Here is a 26,322-nt window from a genome sequence, read left to right as displayed (position 1 = left end):
GGTGAGCACAAAGGATTCCTGAATCAAGTTTGTGTACCAGATGATAAATTTTAATAAATGTGTTGTTCAAATGCTCTACAATCAAACACCTCCATATTTGTCCTGAAAGATTTGCTTCCATGCACTCAGTTTTGTTCTTTCTGTGCTGAATCTTCTTATAGTAGTAAACACAATCTTAAAATAGTCTATCCTTGTAAATTGTATCGTACAACATTTCTTCTAGATGGAAGAAAGAACAACAATTTTACAGCCTCAAGATGCTAAGAAAGATCAGTAGAGAAGGAGAAGAAGGGGAAGAACAGAGATTTACTACCATGAAACAGAGAGATTTGAGAGAGAGTTTTCGTAGGTTCTGTCTGAGGGTTTCAATCCAGTGGAACTGAATTAGAATATAAATTATCAAATAGGAATAGACTTTTCTGATAATTCTTTCCAAAATTAGGCATCTCCATTAAAATATTCTGCAACTTTTCATAGGTCTGAAAGATTGCCTTTGCATCTGCGTTATAAGTACAAACACCTTCAGACTCGATCCAATCCAGAAACTCATCTCTCTCTCTCTCTCTCTCTCTCTCTGACGAGCGTAGGAATCGAGTTAATTAAGCAGGAGGATCCAAAAAGAACATGTCGGAGATCCATCGGCAGAAAGCTTCCAAGGCCACCGCGAGCGCGAGCCTCAAGCTCTTCGGCATCGACGTCGTCGACACCAACGATATTCATGCGGCTGACGTCTCCGCCTCCTCCGGCGGCGGAGACCGGCGGAGGTACGAGTGTCAGTACTGCTGCCGCGACTTCGCCAACTCGCAGGCGCTGGGTGGCCACCAGAACGCCCACAAGAAGGAGCGCCAGCAGCTGAAGCGCGCCGCCCAACTCCACCGCTCGCCGCCGGCCGTTGCTTTCCACCAACAACGGACCGCCTCCGCCTTCGTTCCGCCGCCGCCGCCGACGACGACGCCGAGCTGGTTCTACTACCCAGGCGTCTTAGCGGGCCCCTGCCTCGTCCCAACAGTGCGGCTTCCTGCTGACTACTCGTGGCCCGGAGACTACCACCGCGGCGGAGCGAAGTGCTCCGGTGGAGCGGCGGAGGGGGACGGCGAGCGAGTTGCGGAAGCAAACGAGTTGGATCTTCAACTCAGCCTCGCCCCTGCTGGTTCGTGACTCGGCGCCAGTCAAATCTGCATGCTTCACATCTCCAAGAACAAATTCTCCCTGTTACGTTCCATGATTTCTCTTCTGTAAATTGCAACTTCTTACTCGATTCTCGCGCCTCAATTCTTCCTAAAATATTCCAAATTCAAGAAGAAGCAACAAAAAAAGCACCACTGTACTGAAATCACGAACAATGAGCGAGCGATCGTAACCGAGTCAGTGATTCATAAAACCTTTTCATAAAGATCTAGTTAACTCCACTATATTGCGCGTCGACATCAGCTTCCCCAGCCCGATACGTACGCTCCAACCCACAAGATCTTCAAGCTTCATGAGTTAGATTTTGCTGACGAAATCTCGTACGGCCTGAAACTTAATTAGGATCAAAGTCATCGTCCTCCACAGGCAGGTCAATAGACAGGGACTGTTCCTAAGCCAATTTTCTTCCTCCTGTGGGACCGTAACAAATAGCCTCGACCCATCTTTGTCAAAGCTTAGGTTGCCTTTTCCACACGACGCACAAAAATCTAAGCCCCTACCTCAGCTTGCTTTTGATTGCGAGGGCCTGAGGACGAGTCACCAAACAATTAATGTGACGCCTGTGTTGTTCCTCGACATGACCTGACAACTAAACCTGCAAAATTCTTTGAGCTCGACGGTGCTTTCAGACCAAACTCCATGGCATTGCATCATCAACAGTCGTCTCGTATATCCTATCAGACATCAGGAACATGTAGGCTGAGGGCCTTTTGTTGTTGTTATTGCTGTTTTTCTTTCCTGCAGTCGCATCAGCTCGTAGGAACGTTCCTTCCTATTAACATTTGTCGAGTAAGCAAGTTGGGACAAGGTTGGATTGGGTCACTTTCTCTTGCATGAAGGATCGATGCGCACTGAAGATGCATATCTACAAAGGCAAGGTATGCAGGGAGGAAGAGGAAGGATAGTAATATTGTTCGCCTGTTGCTGCTAGTTTCAGAATTAGGTGCAGTAAAGTGCAGTGCAATTAACAGAGACAAGATGGGCCCTGGCGGAAGACATTCTGGAAAGACTCGAATAGTGAAGAGAGATGGAAGGACGGATTAGGCAGCGGAGGCTTTCAGTTTCACGCACACGTCAAATTCGGATGAGTATGATGTGTTCAGATCGGATCGAATCAGAAGATATTATAAAAAAAAAATTAATTTGAATCTGAATTTAATTTAAAAATTTTAAATTCGAATTTGATAAAATCCGAATAACTAGGCCTACCTGATTAAAAAAATATTTTTTAAATTTTTTTCTGAGTATTTCATTATTATCCTATTAAATTATTTATGTACAAAAAATATTTTAATTTTTAAAATAAAATTTAATTTAATATTTAAAAATTTATAAATCTTAAATTTAGATAGTCAATGGAAATCAACTCGAACTCAATCCAAAAATCTTTAACTCGAACCCAACTTGAATCCAAACCCAAAAACTCTCAATCCTAATATGATATTTTTCTTATCGATTTAAATCGGATTAACGGATCAGATTCATTTTTAACCCCTCTGTTTCTCTTTGAGATCACCTACGGATTAGTCATTGGCTAAGGATGGTAAAGTTATGCAAAATCCACAAACGGTGGAGCTCCTATCAAATTGCAAAGAAAGTCAGGAGGTCTTGGTTTAAAGGCTCCGGACACTCAAGCTCACTGTTGCGAATCTATGAACCAGAGACAGAAGAAGAAGAATCAAAAATGTTAAAGAAGGAGAGTATTGATTGTGTGTCCGCGTACACCCTACACTCGGCATTATATAAAGTGGGGTTATCGATATTAAAGGATGTCACATCAAAAGGAAACATATCATCGATGATTAAAAGATGTCACATCTGTAAGGTAAGAAGAATATCCGTTGCATATTTCACTGTCCTATGTGTCAGTCTAAGAGCGGTTTGGTAAACGAGTAGGGTACCAAGTAGGTCATGGAGTTGGTTGATTAGAGGTCGATTCCAAGATCGACCACTAAGCCAGAGGAGAGAGCTCGAGACGATTGATTAGGGGATTGAGTCGAAGATCGACTACTAAGCTAAAGGGGAAAGCTCAGGGTGATTGATCAGGGAGTCGAGTTGGAGGTCGGCCACTGAACTAGAAAGGATAGCTCGAGTGATTGACTAAAGGGTTGAGTCGAAGATCGGCCACTCAACTAGAGGAGAGAGCTCGAGTTTAGAGTTCGGGACATCGAGCCAAGCTAAGTAATGAGCTGAGCTAGCTGTGGGATTAGACACCGAACTGAACCAGTCAACTACGAAATCGAACTTTGCTTCTGTCGTATCGCTATCAATTGGACTAGATCTTAACTTTCTAAATGTTTAGAGTCAAACTAAGTAATGAGCTAAGCTAGCTGTGGGGTTGGACACCGAACTGAATCAGTCGACTACAAGATCGAACTTTACTTCTGTCGTATCGCTATTAATTGGACAAAATCTTAACTTTCTTAATTTAGGCATATTAACCCATAACACCCCCTAAGTTAACACAAGCTCTTTGGCTTTTTTTTTAATATTTTATTCTCATTTTTTAAAATAAAGATATTAACTAAAAGCAAATTTCGTCGGAGACTATATAAAACAGTATAATTCTTCTATTTTTTAAAACTGATTGAAAGTTTGATATATTAAATTTTTATAAATAAATTGATGGTTTCGGCTCCGGTTTAAACCTAGGGCATAAACCGGGTCCGGACCAGTTTAGTCATCGAACCGCTTTGCTCTCAATCGAACCAGTTTAGTCTCCATCTGCCCCTTCGCTTCTTCTTCGCATTTCTGATTGATCTGTTGACCCAATCGAGCAGCCGAGGTCTCACGAGTCGCGATGATGTCGCCGAAATCTCCCAGTTCCGATGCGAGGTCGGCGCGATCGGCTGCTTACAGTTCAAGGTGAGTCGCCTCGCTCTCCTTTTGGAGGAGTTTTTTTTTTTTTGGCGTTGGGGCATCAAATAAGCGTTTTTTTGGCGTTAGGTGCTTTCCAGTTCCTATGATGTACTTAGGATTTGTGAGTGTTTTTGTATGCCCTTCGATTGACCTTATGCAGCAGTCGTGTAATCGTCGATTGAAACCGTCTGAAGAAGCATACATAATGAGCACCTGCGATTTTGATTTGGGATATGCGTGCAGTGAGAGAGAGAGAGAAAAAGGAAATCACGGAACTTGACGGAAGAAAGCATAAACCACTACACTATAGTGGCACTGCATTGCCACAATTTTCTTCCGAAGGGCACCTCGATTGACCTTATGTGACAATTATACTATATTTCGGAGGTTCCATTCAGTGTTGATTGTTTTTGATTCTCTAAGAATGTTGATGCTATGAAATTTCTAAATGTATTGGTCTAATTGTTCTCGAAAATACCTATTGCATCATGTTTTTTATTGTTTAGCAGCACTCGTGACTATTAATAACCTTATTGTTCCAAAATTGATGCTCCAAAGTCAAGAGTTTAAAATTGATGGAATCTGTTTGTGTTGATTTCTGTTGTCTCTCTGCTTGCTGGGTAAAACTATGAAAAATGGTCTTAGATTCTGCATTGTGGGACCTCATGGACATAAGTAACTCTTTCTTCATGAGAATGGGCAAGTGAAGCTGGACCTATTTTAGATCTGTGAGATTGGAGGGACTTTTTTGATGGGCACTTTCTGTGCTAAGGTCTACTACAATTTTGGTGTGTGGATAATTCCAAATCCGGGATGGACTGGATTGAATTAGTGTACCTTTTTCATAGCTTGAAATCAGGAATGATTGTCAGTCTAAGCCCTTTGGTGTTGTCTAATGCTGATTTTTAGATAATCATGTTGCACTACTGTTGTCAATCTTGTCTAGGTCACATCAGAATTACTGAATCACCTTTGGGAAATTTGTTGGCTTCGGTTTTTTCCTGCTCATTCCGTCCTTCCATAACAATACAAAATATTCTTGCATGTTACTGACACAAGGAGCATTGCTGAAGGCTAGACCCTTTTATGGAACACAATGCTGAAAATATTCACCAGAGATTCTTCTAATATAAGGAATATTGTGGTCTTTTGTAGAACTTTTTTGTGGGCAACATTTTTATTTATTTTAGCACCATAATTCATAGAATGCTTAATTTAGAAGTGTATTCCTAACTAGTGTGCTAGAAGTAGCCATTAATTTAGCATAGTAAATGGTGATAAGTGATTTTGAATATTGCTATTAACAGTCTGGATTTAGTTTAATTGAAGGATAAGACATACGTAGCCAACTCCAAATAGTTGGAACTCACATGACACTAATAATGGTGATGATGATTCCCTGCTTGTGTGATCATGTCATAAATGAACCTTTATATATATTTCCTTACATCTTGTTTGCTAATGCAATCTTCTACTTGAAATAGACTCAAGTAACAAACTTATCCTTCATTACTTTTTTGGAATTTGCTTTCTTAGGCAAGCTCCCTTGCAGATAATACATGTTATTGGAAACTTCATGAGAATATGGTCTGTTTACTCCTTGTATCATTATCTAGCCCATCAGGGAGACAGTGTAGTGGCTTTCATTTTCAGTTGCTTGGTTCCAGCTTCCATTATATTCCTATCTCTGCAAAAGCCTTGGAAAGGGAAGCCTTTGCAAAATTCTCAGGTGATGCAAGATACTTTTCATTGTATGCCAAAAGTGAGCTACCTACTTATGTAACTTCATGAATTCGTTGGTAGTCTGACATTTATCCATCTTTCAGGTAATCCCAACTGTGATTAATGGTGGGATTATGGCATCATATTTTGTACTATGGGGAAAGGGACTTCAATCATGTGGGCCACTGATGTATGCTTCAACTTCTTTTAGAGTTTGTTCGAACTATTTCTTGTATGAAATTCTGCTTATCACTAGCTGAAAAACAAGCAAAAAATGTTTTCTAATTGTAGAATTGTACCTAACTGTAGAAGGATGAAAATTGAGATAAAGAAATATTCAGTTTCATGATAAATAATGGAAGTTTATCTAGGTAAACAAGTGCATGAACAATAACTAACTAATTTTAGCTTACAAAGTTCAAGTTGAACCCATAACCCAGGAAACCAATCTTATTGCCTGTCATGCATGAAGGTCTAATCAGCTATCTTGTTGAATTAGACATTTGATAGATTGTTTAAGTTACCATCTGGTCTTCCATTTGAATATTTGTTGAAAGTACAAAATTATTATATTTTTTTGTTTTTCGCAACGAGTTGCCATTGCCATAAACAACTTCTGTGCTAAAGTATCTATTGCCAGATTTGTCTTATTAGTCACTCTAGACTCAAATTCTGATCACCTGATAAACTCATTTTATTTCCATGTTCATTCTTGTGCTGAGATCTTATTGCTCCTCTTTTCAATTTCAGTGCTCTACTAGCAGAGTATGCAGGGGCTGTCCTTGGGGTCTTATCTGCAGCATTATATGGACGGAAAGTACATATTTGGAGAAAGGTTGGTTGCCTCCTTTAATATTAAGTACTGCAAATAGTCAATACTGTAGGATAATTTTTTTTATAAGTAGCCCCCTTGTTCATTTTTTTACTTAACAGTTTCACAAAATCTTAAGTACTTGCTGAAGAAAGACTTGATTGACAAATTCACTACCTGACGCATTTGAGCTAGTATTTAGTTTCTATAAATTGTTCAATAGCAGCTATGTGATAAGTTTTACTTCCTGATAAGTCTTCTGAAGTTCTCGAAAGAGAAGCAGCTCCTCAAAAGCGAACAATAAAGAAGGGGAGGGTAACACCTAAGGTTTCTCACCTTCTGTTCTTCCATATGTCAGTAAAGTCTTGACTTAGGATAAATTAATTACCACTGTCACCTTGAATCCTAACAGGATTACAGGAGTGGGCGTGGTCAGTTCTCTATTTCCAAGTTAAATTGAGTTAAACTGATTTCCTATTTATGGCAAAAAAGGTCCCTCCCTCATTAACTGATTGCTTCACATACTGCTCCATTCTTTCTTACTGGTTATCCATATTAATCTGTGATTAGGTGGCCAGGCAATTAGGAGATAGTTAACACTTTCAAAAGTTCCTCTTAAAATAGCTGGCAAGCCTCAGAGTTTGATTAGCCCAGTCTAGGTTAGAGTTTGTGTCAGGAAAAGCGTCTTGGTTGTTCCATAACACAATGCCACATGCCTTGCATACACATTGTGATTTTGTTTACAATTATTCTTTTCTCTGGCATAAACTCAACAAATTTGCAGAGTAAAGTCTCATGGGTGTTTTCTGGGAAAATTACATCCAAACATCTAAAACATGAAACCTTTTTCTTTGGTAGACTGATATGCCTTTCTGCAATTAAATGGTTCTTGCTATTGATGTTTCGAACTTTCCAGGTGGGTGGACTCTTTGCAATGTTGGCATCCTATTATTTACTTTCGAAAGGGTGGGCTACAAGAACAAATTCACCATTTTGTATCCATTACAAAACTGAAGAGTTTAACTTAACCTCCACCTTCTTTTTTTTTGTCTTTTTGTACTATTTATAGAAATTTGATGAGCTAGAAGCAAATGCTACTTGACTTATTAATGGCACTCAGATAGCTTTGACAAAGAATCACTTGGACAGGCAAAACCAGCTTTAGAACTCAAAGAATTAGTGGTGCCCATTTCGGCTGGTATTTTATCAGCATTGAGGAGGGTCATTGCACGGCGTATATCTCTCAAGGTACTATTAGTTTATCTTTATAAGGAAAAAATTGTTAGCTCTTAAATGAAAACAATTTGTCATTTAAAAAAAAAAAAATATCATCCTTACTAGAAAACTTTTTTGTATTCTCTCAGAAGTAAATGCAATTTTACTAGAAAACTATTTGCCATTTTTATTAAAAAAACATTTACCATCCTCACTGATCTTATATGTAACTAAAGGTTAGAGAATTTCATTATAGCTAATCATTTATTAATATTTATTGTAGAATCAACTTAAAAGGAGACTTCATGCACTGAGTGTTGCTTCTGCGACATGCTTTCTTTTTCCTCTTGCCATGTGGGACACAATATTAGTAAGTGTTAACCAAAGACAATCATGTGTTTTTGTGTGATATTTCCACCAAAGCAACCCAGAAGTTGTGTTTTGGTTTGGTCTGTTAATATTCACTTTTAATTGATTGGCTACAGGGATCAACATCTGAATCTGATAGCATTGTTAAGTTTCAGTTTCCAAGCTGGGCATACTTGAGCACAATCATTTTTGGAATTATTTTCATATTCTATGCGGATAACATTGCTGAAGAAAGGTAAATTGCCTATGGAACTTCTTCACGACTATATAACTGCCCTAAGAGAAACTCTTAACGATGTGTTATCACTTGAAGGTCATGTTTATCTGGGTTCACAAGATGATTGCATATCTTATCTTTCATTCTTTGTATGGAAATTCCTAGGCTGTCCATTGACTTTGAAGTGTAAAAAACTGAAAACTCTTGCCATTGTGGGTTGGGAGAGCCAATCTGCAATGTACTTCCTAATGCACTGCAAATAAAAAGAAACATCAGGGTCATTGTTGTTATAACTGGACATATCAATGTACTCCACAAGCTTTGAGACACTATTTTTCTGACAAAATAATAAAATCACCATTTAAAAGTTGGGATGGAAAATATTTTGTTTTAGTTATGCTAGCACCTATAATACACTACAAAATTAGCTAATAGATAATATAGTTCATTATCAAAATAGAAACTGAAATAAAAAATAACCAAAGTATTGTAACAGGTTTGGTGAGCAAGAATAATCAATCATAATTCAAAGAACTTTAGATATTACAGAATCTATGTTAATTCTAAATCAGTCAAGCTAAGTTCAATGACTTGACTACTGTATGCTCTTACTGCTTTAATTGTTTTATAGTACATGTATGATTGACTATAGAACACAACCAAGAATAGAATTGATTTTCTAAGTTCTCATAAAAGATTTGTGGCTGAACTGTGAGTGTCACTATAATGGTTCTATCATGGGTCTTTCTTGTTACTGGTAAATGATCTCTCTCCCTGAGCTTTGTTTTGACTTTTGTTAATACCTGTTCACACTTTTTTGTTGTCAAACATTTCACAGGCTGCATCTTGTTTTTTCTTCTCCAAGGCATCTAATGATTTCAGGAGGAGGCATCATTATCATGGAAATCTTGTATCAAATGGATTTTTCTCTTATCGGTTTCGTGATTTGTTGTTCAATTTTGGGATTTGGTATGCTTCAATTTCTCTCTTGTTATAACATACTCCATTTTCATATTGTATTTAGTATCTAGAGTTTCTTGCTTCTTTTGTGATCAGAAAGCGGACAAGGTTTTGATAACTTGATATATGGTCCAATAGATTGGTGTGTTATATACAAGGATGCCCTAGTATTTTTGATACAGCATTCAAAGAATTAAGTTAGTTCACAGAGTTATGTGTGTCTTCAGGCAGAATTTATAATGATCCCACTTATAATTCACTAGCTTTTCCTTTGTGTGTATGTGCATGTGTGTGTTTTCTGGTGTTATCATCTATTCCTAAATTTAATGCGATCAAGATCAATGAATCAAGCTACTTAGGCAATACTGCAATTGTATTCCAGCACCCTAGTTAAGGGCAACCTAGTGCACCAAACTCCCATCAATACATGTCCCATTGGAAGGGTTTGTTGTATGCAATCTTATCCTTCATTGCAAGAGGCCGTTTTTGTGATTCGAACCTGTGACCACTACGTCACATGGTAGCAACTTTATCATTTTGCTAAGGCCTCCCTTTCCAACACCATAGTTAATAGATACAAATTTAACATATGCAAACGCGCACACACAGACTCACACAAAAGTTAACATAGCAAAGATGAAAATCTTAAAATAAATGTGTTGAGCTACTAGAAAGAATACAATAAAAACTTGAGAATAATTATATATAGCTTCCATAGATAATAAGATGAAAAACAATATGTTGAGATGATATGGACATGTTTAAATGAGAGTAAGAGTGTATAGTTTGACGAGTTGGAATCTGAGTCTAAAGCGCATGGAGCCGAGGATGAAATAAAACATTAGTTAATGTAATAATGATTTAATTGATTTGAATAGTGATATAACTTTACATGAAGCTCAACAGAAGCTCCATATGGAAGGATAATAGTCATCTGAGCTGGCCCAAATAATTAAGACAAATAAGGCTTGATGATGATAACAATGATGGTCACTTACTATTTTTGTGTCACACTGGCATGCATAATACACAGCTGAAATGTATGAAGTTGAGCCGCCAGTCCCATTTTGTTTAACTCTTTTCTTCGATCATGTTAAATTATAACTAGGTATTTTTGAAGCAACTTCACTTGGAAGATTTAGAAGAGGTCCTTTGGATTCTCAGCCTGGATCAGAAGGAGCACTTCAAGACAATATCCAGATGTCTCCACTTCCAAGCTGATGTATGCCCATCCTTATTTAATCTGTTACGGAATGACATTCTTTTTATTTTAATCTGTTATTTTTGCCCTTGTTTAATCAAAACGGTTAACTAGTGATAGTGCCTTATAAATTATAAGTTTATTATTATAGGAAGATTTGACCTCCTTTACCATATATTGCATATAATGAATGACCAGATGCAAGCTATTTCTCAATTCTTTGGTGAAAAAATGCAATGCTTAAAAATATTGTTAAGAAAGCTGATTTCAATGAGTGTTCGACCACCATTTATTGCTTTTGTTGTGTGTTGGGACTTTTTATCAATACATAGACACATAGTTGGCCCCGTGCCCTACACTTTCTCGCTGAAATATATCCAGCCAAACAGCTAACCGATCTTGTTTACTAGTTAAGCTTTTCTTCCTATTTCGATCATTATCAGGATAGTTTTAGGATGAAATGATATTATATCTAAGAATACAAGATGTTAATTTGATGAGCTCTTTGGCACCCATTTGGCTACCTATTGGGATTTAGCTACAATTATTGCGTTATACATGGCAATGATGAATGTCGAGTTGAGTATCTCGCTCATATATAATTTATAATTATCCGCGGCCTTAAACATTCAAGTCAGCAGCATCGTCTACTAATGTATGTCCTTGATTATTGTATTTCTTTAATCCGGTATTTAATGTTATGCTGAAGAAGTATTTCTTTCTAGTTTAATCTTGTATAATACATCTTTGCTTCATTATTCCCCACGACTCCTTTCTTTTGCAGAATCATTGACAATCCATATTGATTGGGTTCCTCTCGTTTTGATTGGACTCGAAGTGGTAGCAGCTAGTTGCAAGAGAGTTTCTACAACGTCAGCCATGATGCTCAAAGTTCTTGGAAACTAGAAGAATTTCAGAAGAATTTTTTTCAACAAATTCCTCAAGAATGCTCAGATTAGAATTGGTACTATGATAATGATTGATGCAACTTCTTGTGGTTCTCATGTAAACAGCCATGCAATGTATCATGGAATTTCCACAGAAAAAAGGACCACTCGAATGTGGCAAAAATGTTTACTCGAATTGCTATGATTGTCATTATATTGCTTTGCTTTTTTTTTTTTTTAACTTTATGATGTCCAATTAATCCCCATGATTGTACAGTCGAGATATATATCAAAATGAATCATTTTACCTTTTGATTTTCCTTCGATTAGATAGGTGCATTGTTAAGTAGGAGTGTATATTCTCCAACTAATGATCATTGGCTTTTCCTTGTAGCTACTTTACGTGATGACGATTTCCCCACTCCAAGCAGACTGAAGCTGATCGAGTCCTTTTCATTAAAAAGTGTTGTTGGCGTGCAGTTTCCAGGAAGTGGCAAGAACTGATAAGCTGACTATGACAAGAACAAGCAATCAAACAAAATCTGCTGCTGTTGGTTTTTTTTTTTCAGTACTCGTGTTTTAGTTGAGATGAGAACAAGAACAATCAAATGAAATATATAAAATTAGGATAGAAATTAAAGATACTATTGTTTGAGTTTGAACAAAAGATTGATTGAGATTAAATTAGTATGTCGATGTGAATGTGGATTAATATAATCAATAGACTTTTATTGTTGGATAAGTTAATGAAATGGAGTTGAAAAGGCAACAAAAGCTGTATGCTACATCCTTAGGACTATATATATATATATATATATATATATATATATATATATATATATATATATATATATATAATATTTTATGTATCACAATCAAGACAATGAAGACTGAGTTGGATAAAAGTTAAATCATATGTTCATCTAATTAAAAAATAATAAGAGTGTGATTAAATTTTATCACAGTTGAGGATATAATTTAAAAGAATAAAATCAGGGCTTTTAAATTGTTTTTTTCATCACATAATTACAGTCTCATCAAAATTTAGACCATTTTCTTGGCGCACAATTGTATAATTAAAAGAAAGTGAAAAAAAATTGAATGATAAAATTCATTTGATCTTAAATTTGCAGATATGGACTAATATTGATAAAATTCTTTATAACCATTTAGGTCAGCTCTAATCAAAATATCATTTGACACGTTCAACCTAAAGACCACATAATTATTTTTTAAATTCAGTTATCTAACTCTTCGAATCGATTAATTCTTTGTATAAGAGAGATCAAACATCTAGTGAGATATTTTGCACCCCCCCCCCTCATTGTAACAAACACTCATGTAAATACCAACTATGTCAACCCGTGAGGACAAAGGAGAGCTTTTAATTGCAGCAAAGGAGATCTTTCAATTGTAGTTAAGTGGCTAAAGGGTGGGAGGGATTTTCCTTCATCCCATCAAGAATTGATTCCTTGTCCCTCATGCGCTCCATCAAGAATTGTCCTATTGTAGTAAGTTTGTCACACTCTAACCAACTAATCACCCTTATGAGAACAATGGAGATCTTTCAATTGTAGCATTATAGCAAAAAGTGATTATACTCACCCAAACGCCCTTCATAGACAATCCCTAAAGTATGCGAAGGAAGATAAATCACGAAGTCAACTTATAACTGACCGCTAAGTCACTAAGATTAAAGGGTGAGAGGGATTTTTTTTTTCAAGAATATATGTATGTTGAGAATTGATCACTTATCCCATTATAGTAAATTCATCACCCCAACTAATTAGGCAATCTTGTGAGGACAACGTAAAAGAGATCTTTCAAGATCCAAATAGAATGTAATGTAGGAAGATTTTCCTATTGATCACACTAGTTCCAAAATTAATTTTATTTATAATATTATTATAACAATTATAGACATTTCAATTCTACTTCATCATAATACTAATCAATATATTCTAATAATCACAACTCTTTTAATATAACACTTCATCTAATTAATCAGATGGATCAATTATATTATAACATTTATACATTATAACTGTTATATTTATTTTCGATCAATATTAATACAATTATAAAATTATAATTATAATAATTATGAAATCATAACTAATCTACTAATTATATAATTATATAGTTGTTAGCAGAGAGGCGGAGAAGAGACAAAAATTTGAACTAAATAAAGAGGAGAGGAGGTGGTACGGTGCGCCGGTGGCTGTGGACTTCGGCGGCTTCCTTGAGGAACTGCTCCACGGCTGCGGCGGCGGGAACAGCCACGTCCCTCTCCCACGCCTCCGTCGCGGACCCGACCACGGCCGCGGTGGCGTCCAGCCTCCGCAGCGGCCACCCCATCTCCCCCAGCCGCCGGATCTTCTTCACCTGCTCCTCTGCTAGGCGCCGTGTGTTCGTCTTGATGGCTACCATCGCGGCCTCGTATGCCGCCGGCGTCCCCCGCACCTCTCCTTGAAAGTACTCCCGGAACTCCGCCACCCCGATGGCCTTTCCTAGACCCGGGTGCCTCCGATTGCCCGCCTTTGACGCGGCCTCCTCCTCGAAGTACCTTCTCAGCTCCTCTACCATCCCCGCCGCAACCATCTCCTCCACCCGCCGGTCGAGCTGCTCCTCCAGCGCTGCCGCGTCGACGTCCACCCACAGGAAGCAGCAGCGGTACCGTAGCACCGCCGCCGCCATCCTCCTCCCCTTGCCATCCTCGAACGGGCTCCACCGCGGGTCGAAGCTGCCGGCCACGGCCGCGTGTATGAAGGAATTCGAGCCTCCGGCCATCACCGCCAGCCTCCCACGCCCCACAATCCCCGCGATGGCGCGCGCCGCCATCTCCCGGAACGCTGCGGGAGGCAGCTCGCCCGCCGCCGGATCGAGCTCCCCCAGCAAATGGTGCGCCACGCCGCGGCGCTCCTCCATGGGCATCTTATTGGTGGCGACATCGAGACCACGATACACCTGAATCTTATCCGAGTTGACCACCTCGCCCGCAAACTTGGCGGCCAGCTCAACGGCCAGCTTCGACTTTCCGGTACCCGTGGCACCCACGATCACCACCACGCTCTCCTTCCCGGCATCGCCATTGCCTTGAACGCAGCATCCTCCCGGGCGCCACGAGCTCCGGCGCACGTCCAAACGACGACGGCGCCAACAGCTCTGCTGCGGCAGCGACTGCGCCGCGTCGACGAAGAAAGCGCGACCGGAGGGAGTTGCCCGGTGCCGGAAAACCAGAAGCGCTTCGCTGCCGCCTCTATTGATTAGAATTCTCATAAATCCCGCCCAGACAACAAGCAGCTGCGATGCAAAGACTACTACGATGGAAGAGAAGAACAGAGGCATGCCACAAGAACAGAATCAAGAACTGTACACAGGCGCGTGCTGATCCCTGCCTGGAATTAAACGCAGAAAAAAGGAACAATTTTGGGGATTAGAAATGGGAAACGGCGATCGATCGATCGATTTGTGGCTTTGTCCTCTCAATTGAATTGCTGTAATCGTGGTTGAAGCATCATTTAATTTGCTGTATTCTGCCTCATGCTCTTATTTATTCCTCATGCTGTCTGTTAACCAATGAAATTATATTAATTCCCTGCCTCCTTAATTAACTTTTTAATTAATATTAATGATTGCACCTCGCAGTCTCCATGCCAGATAAGGCATAGCACTAGCTTCAAAGTCATCTTTATAAAACAATTGTATCAAAGAGTATCTTTCTGTTTTTTTACGTATAGATTTTAAAAAAAATTTTATAAAAAAACAATTTAAAGTGCTATTAAAAAAACCTTTCAAATCCAATTCATTTAGCATTAAATAATTAAACAATTAACTATCGGTTAAGATAAAAAAGAGAGATGTCCAATACAGGGCTAATGAATAAGATCTAGGCAATCTTTTTAAGGATACAAGATTTTTGCACCAACATTTAAATATGAGAATCTAAGTGGAGATGTTAAATGTGGTAGGTAATTTAATATATTGATAAGCTCTTAAGTTTTTTTTTTTTTTTTTTGAAGAAGTCAAATTCCAGTTTGTAGTGATCTTCATGGATATATATACAAGATTATATATATATATATATATACACACACACGCTATGCAGCTTGAAGTTACTTAGTTTCTACTTCAAATTCATATTCTGACAAACTAGATACAGAGTTTCTGAATACTACGTTAAGTATCGCATCATCCTTATCATAATGAACTAAAGAAATATATATAAAGAAAATTAAACTAATTTCTGAGCTAATTATCACCTCATTCATGATCACTGCAAATGGATTATATAACAAAGCATCTATTCTATAAAGAAAGCTTTTTTTTGTTTGAGTTTGTTTCAACTTGATCAGGATCGTTCCATCTCTTGGAAAGTTGGTGGTGCTGCAAATGCACGGAATTAAGCCACGAAGCATCCCTTCATGCATGTTCTTCGGTGCATGAACGTGGACCTCTGCCATCAGTTAAAGTATCTTCGTTTTTGGCAGTCCGGACTTGCGCTCCATCTGCCCATTTGACCTAAAAATAGAAAAAGTTTCAGGTGGAGGATTGATTGTCGCCTTCTAGGGTTTTGGTGCACTGCATCTGATCTCAACCACTAGTTTTTCTGCTCGCCAATATAATAGCTGTTGTATGTGTTTAACCGACTCCAATTATTAGCAGAAACAAACAAGTCAGGAAGAAAGATGATCATTAGTGCTCTCATGCTCATTTTGATGCAGTTTGTCTGGTTAATTCTTACGTGGAACGTTGATTAATGGTGGAATCTACTATCCAGCGGTCTTACATGGTGCGGCATCATGATCATCTGTGTGAGAAGGTAAATCAAGAAGTTGTAGTTGACTACTACTGAGAGAGCATTATCTCGGCTTCGTCAATATTCGATTCTTACCCACTTCAACAAGTCTTGTCCTACTCAGCAACTCTGTAGTCGGTAACTAATTCAACCATATTCCGGGAGCAATTTAAATTAACTGTAGTTTCTGTCACTCGGCAGGTAGTGGTTAACTATATTTTTCCGTCATTGTAACTCCTCACCCAGCAATAGTCATGAGGCCGATCTGCAATAGCCAGAAGATATAAAAGGGGTGCACTGGAGTGATGGATTTCATATTTTGCTAAAGTTGATTAATTATATATAGTCCATATATGATTCGTTCATAATATTCAACACCCGTCTTGCTTCTAGGGCATAGTTGAGTGCCCTGGTTATAATAAAACAGAATTAATCTCAACGAAGCTTAGATAATGTGATTTCACTTTTTATTGAAATTCATAATATTCTTAGAAAGATTAGAACAGTAGTTATTTGCCTGTGGATTAGTTCAGCTCTTGAAGTATTATATGGGCCTGGCCCATGGGCTTTACGAACAAATATAATCAATAACACAACAAAAATAATCTAAAATATAGAGAGAGATGTGAAAAGGACGCGTGTCAGCTGAATAAATGCTGTTGACTGCCGCTTTCAAATTGCGCGGGAATGCATTCTGGCGGGAGTGGCTTCGCGCGCTTTCTTTGTTGCGAGTTGCCACTCGGTGCGGCGCGCTTGGCGGGAAACTGGTAAAGACCCCCTTGCTTGGGCCCCACGCCACCTGCTCGGCTTCCGTGACGCCCAAACTCGCTCCGTAATTTAATTAATTGCCGCTCCTCGATAAAAAATATGGAATTTATAAACCGACATGGGAAACTGCATTTTTTTTCGCTTACGTGGACTTTTAAAGTATCCGTTAACGGCGTTTACGACATCACAACATAAACTACATTGACTCGTTTTCGAGTACTCGAACACCGACCTGGCAAATGAATGGCTGCCGTGGCCGGCCCCACATGGAACCTCGGTAAGAGTATCACAATCGCGACACTGCGCCATTCGACCGCTTCGTAGACGCCGCCAAGGGAGGAGGGGCTATAAGAGGCCGGCGGCGAGAGGAAAAGGCGGGAGAGACGGCCTCTTGCCTGTTCTTAGGATTTTGAGAAGCAATCGATCGATCTACTGCTGCAAAAGCAAATACCTTCCTGCTCTCGTTGGTGTTTTGGTGCTCTCGATCCTTGAAGGGAGCTGAGAAGTAGAGGCAAGAGTCGATACCAGGTGATTTATGTCGGTTCTTTGTCATCTGCCTTCGATTCTACTTTCCAAACGAAGAACAGCGGTATGCTGGTCGTTGTTGCTGCTCTTCTGCAATCTGCATGAGAAAGAAGCTCGCTTTCCTGGGTTCCATGCGCTTCAAACACGCCTGGTAGGGATGTTTCCAAGTGAAAAAGTCATCTTTTGTGTTTCAGGTCGATCGTTTTGAGTTTGTATGATGAATTTTTGGATCGCGCAGGGCTGGATTTGGTTTCGGAGTGAAGTATTTCGGATTTCTTCACATAGTTCGGTGTTTCCCTCGCGCCCTCACTTGACTGGAGAAGACTGGTTTCCGTTTTGAACCTCGCGCAGTTCAAAATTTCGACTTGAGTGTGTCGTGTTGTTGAGCTGAAGAAGGAAGAACCGAGTAGGGTGCTTTGGTTGTTGGCAGGATGAGGAGTAGGAGGAAGATTATGAAATTGGAGAGATTCGGCATCTCTGTTTTGAATCCTGTTGCGGAATCGGAAGGGTCCGCGTCGGCTGATCCCAATTCGCCTAGAATGTTGAGAAGTTCAAGGAGGATCAGAAAAGCAGTTAAGGAAGTTCGAGTCTTTTTCACGGACCTCGATGTCACCGACTCTTCAAGCGACGAGGAAGATGCAAACCATGGCGATGGATCTGAGAAAAGAAGACGAGTTACTTTCGTTATTCCCCTTGTCCCTGCAGCTGCTACTCGCAAGCCACCAAATCTGTCATTGTCAAAGCCGATGATGACCTCCGCCTCCAGGAAGCAGAAGGGGATACGGCAGCGGCAGTGGGGGAAATGGGCAGCGGAGATCAGAGACCCCATCCGTGGAGTTCGACTCTGGCTCGGAACCTTTCCCACCGCCGAAGAGGCGGCCGAGGCCTACCAGCTGGCCTCCAGGCGGATCGAGGAGCAAAAGGCCGCAATGATGCGTGAACAGCTGGACTCCAACGACGCCTCCTCCGTCGATCGCTCCATTTCGTCTTCTTCGTCAGCGACGGTGGCAGAGGCGCTGAAAGCTCCCATTTCACCGTCCTCCGTCCTTGACATCTCCTCAGCGGAGGACAGTGCTTCCGCCGGCGCTGCTGCGGTGACGGCGGCGGCGGAGTGGTTCGGGGATATTTCAACGCCGCCGGAGGTGGAATTTGGGCTGGATGAAGAGCCGTTTTTGGTCGGCGAGCTCGACGAGGACTTCATCGGGCTCGCTGATTTGCCTATGTGGGAGAACCAATTAGACGGCGGAGATTTTTCGTTTTTAGATCTTTAAAATACCGGGTCCAGAATGGACGTTGACCTTGTCGTTAAGATGAAGGCGTAATCTAAATATGTCTGCATTTTTTTTACTATAAATGTCATTTAATCTTTGATTAATGTAAGGACGGCAGTCCCGTCTGACATGGCATGTACGGACGAGTTCGACGACCAGGAGCAACGCCGAACTTTTCCGAGTAGTGCCCAACATTAAATGTGAATCTTTAAATGTGCCCTTTTTCAATTTGGCGATCGATGGAGTCCTCAGGCTTCAAATCCCCTTTCGATTGCATTCTATTTGGTTTGCAAGAACATCGAGGGCGTGCGTCGATCACTACATTCATCTAATTCATTAGTCTTTGTTCTCGATATTCTCTGTTTTTCTAACTAAATTTTGTTCGATCTAAAGAGTTCTTGGCGAACAATTGCAGTATCTTCCCAGAGAACGCTTGCTCCTCTAGGCATTCTCCTGAAAAAAACACAAGTTTTGACTTTAGCATTCCCGATGTCATAAAAAAAAACAAATTCTTTACAGCACAAGCACAATAGTAATCCAATTTCAATAGATAATACCACAAATACTTGTGGTTTGTAATTTTAATATGTCGCAAATCTGGAGTTGCAACTAGCTTACATCATGTTTATATGTAGATTTTGTACAGCACAGCTTTTCAGACAACACACTTGAACTGGTTAAAATATGAACAGCAACCAGGCTACATGAAGCACATCATCTTTGACAGAAGCACTTACTCATCTAAATAAGTGAGGCCTGTTCTGCTGCTCCCACCTCAGATCCTCGCTGAACTGCAACATGGCAGCTCTTGGATCACCATCAGAAGTCGACAAGTAGTACTCAGCAGTTCCATCATCCACTTGCATACTTCGTTTCACAGAATTGAGTATTTTCCGCCTGCCTTTTCGATAGATTGTGTTGTTCGTTGTTTGGGCTCCTTTTCCTTCAGGACCACCTTCCAAGTACAGAACTGCAACTTCTCTTTTTGAATGTTCATCCAGCTCGATATAACAGGTACTCTCGACGAGGAGCGACAGTTTGTTAATAGGGATCAGCAGCCTCTCTCTGGAGTATATACCATGTTCGCTCATCATGTTGTTCAATCTTTTGATGTTCATAACCTGCAAGTTCTATGATGATAAGAAAATTCACAAAACAATGATGGATTGTTGCAACTATAAATCAGGAGTTATAGAAACAAGCAAAGTGTTGCGGCTAGGATGAGTACAAATGCTAAGTACAAAGCTATCACTCTTATCTAGGTGAGTTTATTTGACTCAAACAATTAATACCTGAGCTAGATAAGACTTTGAGTGCGCTGATGAAGTTAATCATGATAAACAAATTATCATACGCATTTCTTCCAATTCTATAGTTCATGAGAGGAGAAAACATATTGTGATTAATTGTCTATTCGTTAAAGAAGGTATGCAATCCAAAGAAAATCCTCAGCTCTTTTGTTATTCCTATGAACGTTTTGAAACAATTTTTTTTAAAGGAACAATTTAAAGTAGGGTTTGTTCAGTATTCGAATGATTCTAGGGTACTGACAATAATGATTTATCTATCCCTTTATTTCTTTTTGTCCAAGACAATGCTCTATCAAAATTGCTTCTTCAACATATACAATTTAATATGTGAATATCTTTCTAAGAGCAATATTTGAGTTTGAGATAGAATGTTTGAATTGCTTTCGAAAAATTCATTTGCAAGTAAGCTTGAGTGAGAAGCCTAAACCTTGTGCCAGGGAATATTAATATATTTTGGCATGTATTCATGTATTTTCCCTGTTCTTAGATCTGACAGTAAAGCTTATTAGTCAGAATCCTAAAGAAACATTATTGTTTTAGTTGTTGAGTACCTTTTTGATTCTCATAATGAAATTCTAGACAGGAATCAAACTCATACTCTAGCCAAATAATTAAGATGATTATATCTTTTCCTTAAAATCACTTCTAACCCAAGCTTATGCAATTTTATGGTATGTAACAGTTGAGTAACCAAACCTTTGTGCACATTTCTTATAAAATCACTACCATGAATAACTACAAAATATACAACCTTGATTAATAAGACAGTAAATAATGCATCCAAACCCCTAATTTCTACACAAGAAGCACATCAACAAAATGTCTCATTCATGGTAGTAGGGCACCTGATGTTTTGCCCTGGACCAAAATAAGCAAGTGACAAGCGACCAACTTCAACAATTAAGAATGAAGTTTTAACAACCTATCTGACCAAAAAATTAAGTACTATTGGAGTTTTGGCTAACCACTTAAACTCTCTTTAGGCCCTATTGCTTAGGAGGATGGACAAGAGCATTTTGTGAAATCAGGCAAATGATCAAAAGATTTACATGAACAATTGTTGTCACGACGGCTCTTCCAAGGTACTAATAATTGCTTTTCCTATGCTTCTCAATTAGTAATCATAAAGATCTATATCTCGTTTATCACATAGCATCATTTTTGTATTAGATATTGCGGTTTTAAATATAAGAAATGCAAACAATGAATTACTAAAAGAAAAAAATGCAGTCGAATTTCATCATGGTCATGATCGGAAAAAAGGTTGGACAATTGTTTTTGGATGCATAGGGAGTCGGATGAATTAAGATGGGCAAAAGCAGGGATTCAGGTAGGATTAACCAATTCAAGGTCCCAAAATAGCACCACGGTTTTGCCTATGATAAAAGCAAAGAAATTAAAGTTTCTATGGTTGAAGGAAAAGAAAGTCTCTTTTGACTTAACCGGCGGATTCACACAGATTTACGGATCATAGATCGCCTGCCGAGGAGCGGAAAAAAAGAAAAAACAGAGAGAACCGATGAAGTACAATACCTGGACGCCGTACCTCAGTGCAAGACCAGCGACGGAATCACCGCGACTGAGGCGGTGGGAGATGGCGAAACGATCGAGGCTAGGGTGACGCCAGAAGGCTGGGGAGGACGGCTCGCCTAGGACTCGGCGCACCTTCCAAGGAGACCGGAAGATCTTCTCCTGCATCTCCCGGTCCGAGGCAAAGTCCCTCCACAACCGGCAGACGCAAGCCGACCGGGCAAGGTCAGACGGCGGAAGGCGTTCGAAAATCGACCGAAGGAGGTCGCCAGAGACGATGGTAGAGAAATCGCACATGGGGGACAGCATCCTGAGTAGGCGGAAGAGGAGGCAGAATCTTCAGGATCAGGGACGATGAGGCGATCGTGATCGTCGTCTCCGCTGCATCATCCGTGGCGTCGACGAAAAGGGGGCAGCGAACTCTGAAATCCAGAACAACTACGAACGATTTAAGTCACGAAATCTCTTAGCGGATCAAATCGAACTGTAGCAAACCCTTAACCCGTCAAACCCGATTCAAAATCAGATAACGAATCGGACCTTATGAGACGTCACAAATGTCATTTTCAAGGAGGTCCACTTGTTCACGCTAATTGCACAAAAATATCCTCCCTTCAAAAATCACCCAAAATATCTGTGTCCGTCTCCACAGTCCTTTCCATCCTCTCATGGCTGCCTCTTCGTTCACGCTTCTTCTTCTTCATGCAGGACAAAGCAATCCCCGCCACTCCATCACCCTCGCATCCAGACCGAGGCAAACCTTCCGCTGCCACAGCTACCTGTCCGCCGGAGACGGCGGTCGGAAAGAGGAGCAAAGTGGCAGTGCAAAGCAGGGGAAGAGGTGGCCCAGCTCGCTGGTGGGAATTTATGCTGCGGTTGGGAAGCTGGGGAGGGAGCTGAAGGAGTGCTTGTCGCCAAAGCAGAAAGGTGACTGGAAAGACCTGGTGCTCATGAGCTTCTCCTTCGCTGTGTATGTCTACATCTCCCAGAGGATTGTGTGCGCCTATTGTGCCTGGATGTCCATGATCAATCACCCTTGACTTGATGCAACTGCCTTTCTTACTTAATTGTGTATATTCTGCAAAATATTGCTCATTTAGATTATTCATAAAATAAGAGCAAGTGGTTTGTAGTAGTCTTACCAGTATACCTGGCAGTGGCTTGTATGCATATCAGTTGCTGGCTGCTTCAGTGAAAATAACAAGAAGAAATGGTGTGGAGCTCTTGTTATGTTACACTTCAGTAGATATTCAGAAAGACAGCTAATTTTATGCTTCGGTGGTTGACATCTAACTGAAACGCATGCTTTCAAGAGTTGTGGATCATGTTGGACTCCATGCTCAAGTTGTTGGTCTAAGAGGTTGAGAAATGTTATCGATATTAAACAATGGTAAGCGTCGATTAGAACTGGTCTGTGACTTCAAGTGACAGGGTGGAGCATGCTTCTCCTCCAATTTCCTCCGGCTTCTTGTGACACACAACTCAGTGTGCTGTGGAGAAGAGGAACTAGGAGTACCGAGAATCTTCTTCCTCAATGATTGGAGCTCTTTCTCATGTTGCGATACAAGGTTCTGCAGATCAATTACCTTGCACTCAGAAGATTGCGCCTTTTGCTTCCACCTGAGTTTCTGTGTAACATGAAATGGGTGAAGTAAATTGCTCAAAGTTATCGAGATGTATTAGTTTCTACTTTCCTAACTTTTTAGGATAGCTTAGTTAAATGATACTAGGAAGTGCCTGTAGGAAGTGACATTTAGATTTGTCTAGGGATGTTAGTTTAAGCCAATATCTTGGCTTCCAAAGAATGAAATGGATCATCAAGGAGATACCTGAGTATGTAGGATGTGGAAATTGATCTCAGAGGCAACGGCTCGTCGTTGCCAATGGTCTCTAGATGAACGGAGCTCTTCCATTTCTATCTTAACTTGCTCCAGCATCTGTTGCATCTCACTCCATTGCTCAGACTCTGCCCACACTTGCTGCATTATGCTCCCAACAGCTTCCATGCAACTACAGCAGCTAAACCCCTTCTGCTTCTCAATCTGCAAACAAGCACATTAACTGAAACTCCCATTAAAGGCCAAACCACTCTTATACATATGCCTTAAAGAACAAAAAAAAAAGTGCATGTACTCCTTTATAAACAAAAAGGTTTCAAAAACGTCTTGTATTACTCATTTTTCTTGTTAAATTTAGGTAGATATAAAAAAAAGAGCAATTTTTAGGTTAGCTATGCTTCCAACCAGAACTAGAAAATCATCAATGCTTGAAATAGATGGAAACAGTGGGTGCTAATACAATAATTATTGTGTTATTGTGGTTATCTTGTGACTGAATTGTATTAACTTCAAAGTTGTTCGTCTAAAGAGAAGACCCAAAAAAATATTACAGTGTCGATAACAGATGAAAAATAGATCTAACTACATTGTTGTGCGCATCCACTAGAAATTCAACAAAATTGGTAAAAGGAATATAACTTTGTTAAATTGATGAAATCAAATTTCTTAATAGCAACAAATTATGAATTATTTTACTATTCAAACAAAAAGCTTCCAATTTGCTGACTTCTGTTCTAGTGTGTGCAAAGTAAGGGTCCTTACATGGTGATTCAAAGATTACACTTGCCACATTAATCACTAGGAACTAGAAAGATCTCATACATTTGTAAGTTGTAACTTTGTGGTCAAATCAAGTCTGACAAATCAATTCATGGCATGCCCAAGTTCAAGCGAGCAAGTGACTAAAGAATGATGCAATCTCATACTTGAAATTTGAAAACAAAGCAATTCTATATATAGCTAGACCATGATATTATTATTTGCACAGGGAATATGGCATGAATGCACCTCAAAAAAGCCATGGAAGATGACCAGACTTTCGCTAAAGAAAGACAATACAGCTAATTATTTCTTAAACTTTTTCAGCATTATCCAAATTATAAGCTCACTGTAGACAGCACAAATCTACAAGGCAAACTAATTGAACAATGTCTGCATGCATTTTGTAGAGTTTTAAAGAAAAGCTCAATGCCACCTAGATGATGGTATTTTGAAAGCAAATCAAGGGTTTTTTGTGTCTGTTTTAAAGCAGGTGAGATTGTGTTGAATTCTCACCGACTTCTCTTGCCGCAGCTGCTGCCGAAGGTGGTGAAAAGGCATGTGCTCTGCTTCATTGTATGAAACAATGTCTTGACTGCTGGTGCTTTTAGAAGAGAGCAAATGACTGCACTCCTCGATTCTCTCAAGCAAGCCCCTCGACAGCCCTTCCATCTTCCTCTTCAGTATCTCCATCTTCATTCATGCTCAATAACAACAATAGCAAAGTTTTTAATGAATTCAGAAAATAGATTATAGATGAAGATTATTACGTCGTGGGCGGGATAACGAGTACTATATTTCGAAGTAGTATCAACCTTTTCCTCTTCAACATCTGGACGCTTCTTCCCTAACAAGGCTAAATTGAGCAACGCCGCTTCTTTTATATCCTTCAAAATCGCTGCGTCTTCCTTGATCAGTACCATGTCGCGCCGGAGCACAGACGACTGCCGGTGGAAGCACCTTCTTCGGGAAAGCTTCATGGAGATTCTTTTGCTCCGGCTTCTCCTCAGCTTGAGCTCCTGCATCTTCTCTTCGAGATCATCTATCCCACCCCCTAGGTCTCCCCGATCGCCAGCTCTCACATCGATCTTCTTCCTCCCCTAGTCAACATCCAAAAGCGATCGACAAAAGAGAAGCAGCAGAAAAAGAAGACACTCGATTGAACAAAAAACCAAGCATTTTGCATACCGGTACCAAACTGTCCTCATTGGCTCGCATCGCAGCATCCTTCCGCGCCCTTTCTGGCTCCAGCTTCCCCGTCGACAACTCCAGATCCATCCTCAAGAAGTCACGCTCGGCGACAAGGATCTCCGCCTGGGTCTGGCACGACTCCTCGCAGTGAGAAATAGCCACCCCCACGTCGGAGGCGGCCGTCCCGGAAGCCGCAATCTCCATCGACGCTAGATCGCCCCTCTCCTGGTCCAAGAGATCCCGAAGATTCCGACGGCAGCCTGGTTTCTGTCCTCTCGACAGTTTCGGCAGGTGGAGGACCGTCGGCGTCTCCGGCTGCCCCCTCCCCTGCCTGGCCGCCATTCCACCACCTCTTCCTCCGACTCAGTGCTCGATGCTACAACCACTGCTTCTCATCGAACGAGGAGAAGAGGAATCGATTTGCCAACTGCTTCTCATCGCCGGAGTACGCTCGCCGCGGGGGCCTCGTGGTCCGCGAACAAGAGTCGATTTGAAATGATCTACTCAATGCTCAAATTTCAAAAATATCCTCAACTACTAAAAAATAGATCCTCACCGAACTTACTCATTGGGGAGGGTAAATTGGTAACTTCAGTTTTCGATTAGTTGATAGACAATCTGCCCGAATCTCAAAGTATGACACAATCGTTGGACCGGACTCCACCTCGGATTCAAATCGAGTGCAATCCCTCGCCGCCCACCGGCCCCCCGCTCGTCTTCTTGTCACAGCTTCCCCATATAGATCATCGTCTACCTTTAAATCTACCCGCAACATTATTGGTGAGCTAATTGGGGTCCAGCTTTTAAATCCAGTAACGGCAAAACTTGATATTTACAATTGGAGAGAAGAGACGGCGATGGGTGAAAATCGTGTGCCACTAATTTCTCCCAGAGTCGGCGAGG

At 40.4% G+C, this 26,322-nt stretch overlaps 6 protein-coding genes across 8 annotated transcripts; 3 read left to right on the top strand and 3 right to left on the bottom strand.

Annotated features, from left to right (window-relative positions):
- The first annotated feature begins 575 nt into the window (after positions 1-575).
- On the top strand, positions 576-1,284 carry LOC141842063 (uncharacterized). Its single transcript, XM_074730282.1, has one exon. It carries the CDS (start codon positions 625-627, stop codon positions 1,156-1,158), a length of 534 nt encoding a protein of 177 aa, XP_074586383.1. The 5' UTR covers positions 576-624; the 3' UTR covers positions 1,159-1,284.
- Positions 1,285-3,956: 2,672 nt separating this feature from the next.
- On the top strand, positions 3,957-11,970 carry LOC141839836 (uncharacterized). 3 transcript variants are annotated; one of them, XR_012602716.1, is made up of 12 exons: positions 3,957-4,053; positions 5,584-5,776; positions 5,874-5,959; positions 6,520-6,604; positions 7,497-7,575; positions 7,701-7,828; positions 8,079-8,165; positions 8,281-8,399; positions 9,220-9,350; positions 10,450-10,563; positions 11,327-11,506; positions 11,824-11,970. XR_012602716.1 is itself a non-coding variant. In XM_074727672.1 (11 exons), the coding sequence occupies exons 1-10, from the start codon at positions 3,989-3,991 to the stop codon at positions 10,560-10,562; spliced, it is 1,086 nt and encodes a 361-aa protein (XP_074583773.1). In that variant the 5' UTR covers positions 3,957-3,988; the 3' UTR covers position 10,563; positions 11,327-11,796. The 3 variants fall into 3 exon arrangements, 2 of the variants coding, with proteins under 2 accessions (XP_074583773.1, XP_074583774.1); XM_074727672.1 differs by lacking the exon at positions 11,824-11,970 and having other exon boundaries at positions 11,327-11,796; XM_074727673.1 differs by lacking the exon at positions 11,824-11,970 and having other exon boundaries at positions 5,600-5,776; positions 11,327-11,795.
- Positions 11,971-13,610: 1,640 nt separating this feature from the next.
- On the bottom strand, positions 13,611-14,777 carry LOC141837533 (adenylate isopentenyltransferase-like). Its single transcript, XM_074724912.1, has one exon. The coding sequence runs from the start codon at positions 14,775-14,777 to the stop codon at positions 13,611-13,613; it is 1,167 nt and encodes a 388-aa protein (XP_074581013.1).
- Positions 14,778-17,812: 3,035 nt separating this feature from the next.
- LOC141842436 (uncharacterized) lies at positions 17,813-18,865 on the top strand. Its single transcript, XM_074730642.1, has one exon. It carries the CDS (start codon positions 17,952-17,954, stop codon positions 18,789-18,791), a length of 840 nt encoding a protein of 279 aa, XP_074586743.1. The 5' UTR covers positions 17,813-17,951; the 3' UTR covers positions 18,792-18,865.
- Positions 18,866-19,443: 578 nt separating this feature from the next.
- Positions 19,444-22,067, bottom strand: LOC141840822 (F-box protein At1g55000). Its single transcript, XM_074728899.1, has 2 exons — positions 21,635-22,067; positions 19,444-19,912 (listed from the first exon to the last, which is right to left on the bottom strand). Exons 1-2 carry the CDS (start codon positions 21,938-21,940, stop codon positions 19,529-19,531), a joined length of 690 nt encoding a protein of 229 aa, XP_074585000.1. The 5' UTR covers positions 21,941-22,067; the 3' UTR covers positions 19,444-19,528.
- An 851-nt stretch (positions 22,068-22,918) lies between these two features.
- Positions 22,919-25,761, bottom strand: LOC141840780 (uncharacterized). The gene is made up of 5 exons (XM_074728843.1): positions 25,417-25,761; positions 25,044-25,328; positions 24,745-24,921; positions 23,461-23,673; positions 22,919-23,259 (listed from the first exon to the last, which is right to left on the bottom strand). Exons 1-5 carry the CDS (start codon positions 25,759-25,761, stop codon positions 22,972-22,974), a joined length of 1,308 nt encoding a protein of 435 aa, XP_074584944.1. The 3' UTR covers positions 22,919-22,971.
- Positions 25,762-26,322: the final 561 nt, after the last annotated feature.

The sequence above is a fragment of the Curcuma longa genome, chromosome 11 (genome assembly GCF_044706935.1).
Source record: "Curcuma longa cultivar G26 ecotype Majalengka, Jawa Barat chromosome 11, ITB_CL_G26_1.1, whole genome shotgun sequence".
Taxonomy (NCBI): Eukaryota; Viridiplantae; Streptophyta; class Magnoliopsida; order Zingiberales; family Zingiberaceae; genus Curcuma; species Curcuma longa.
Note: the sequence above shows the minus strand (reverse complement) of the source record. Positions and strands in the feature narration are given on the sequence as shown.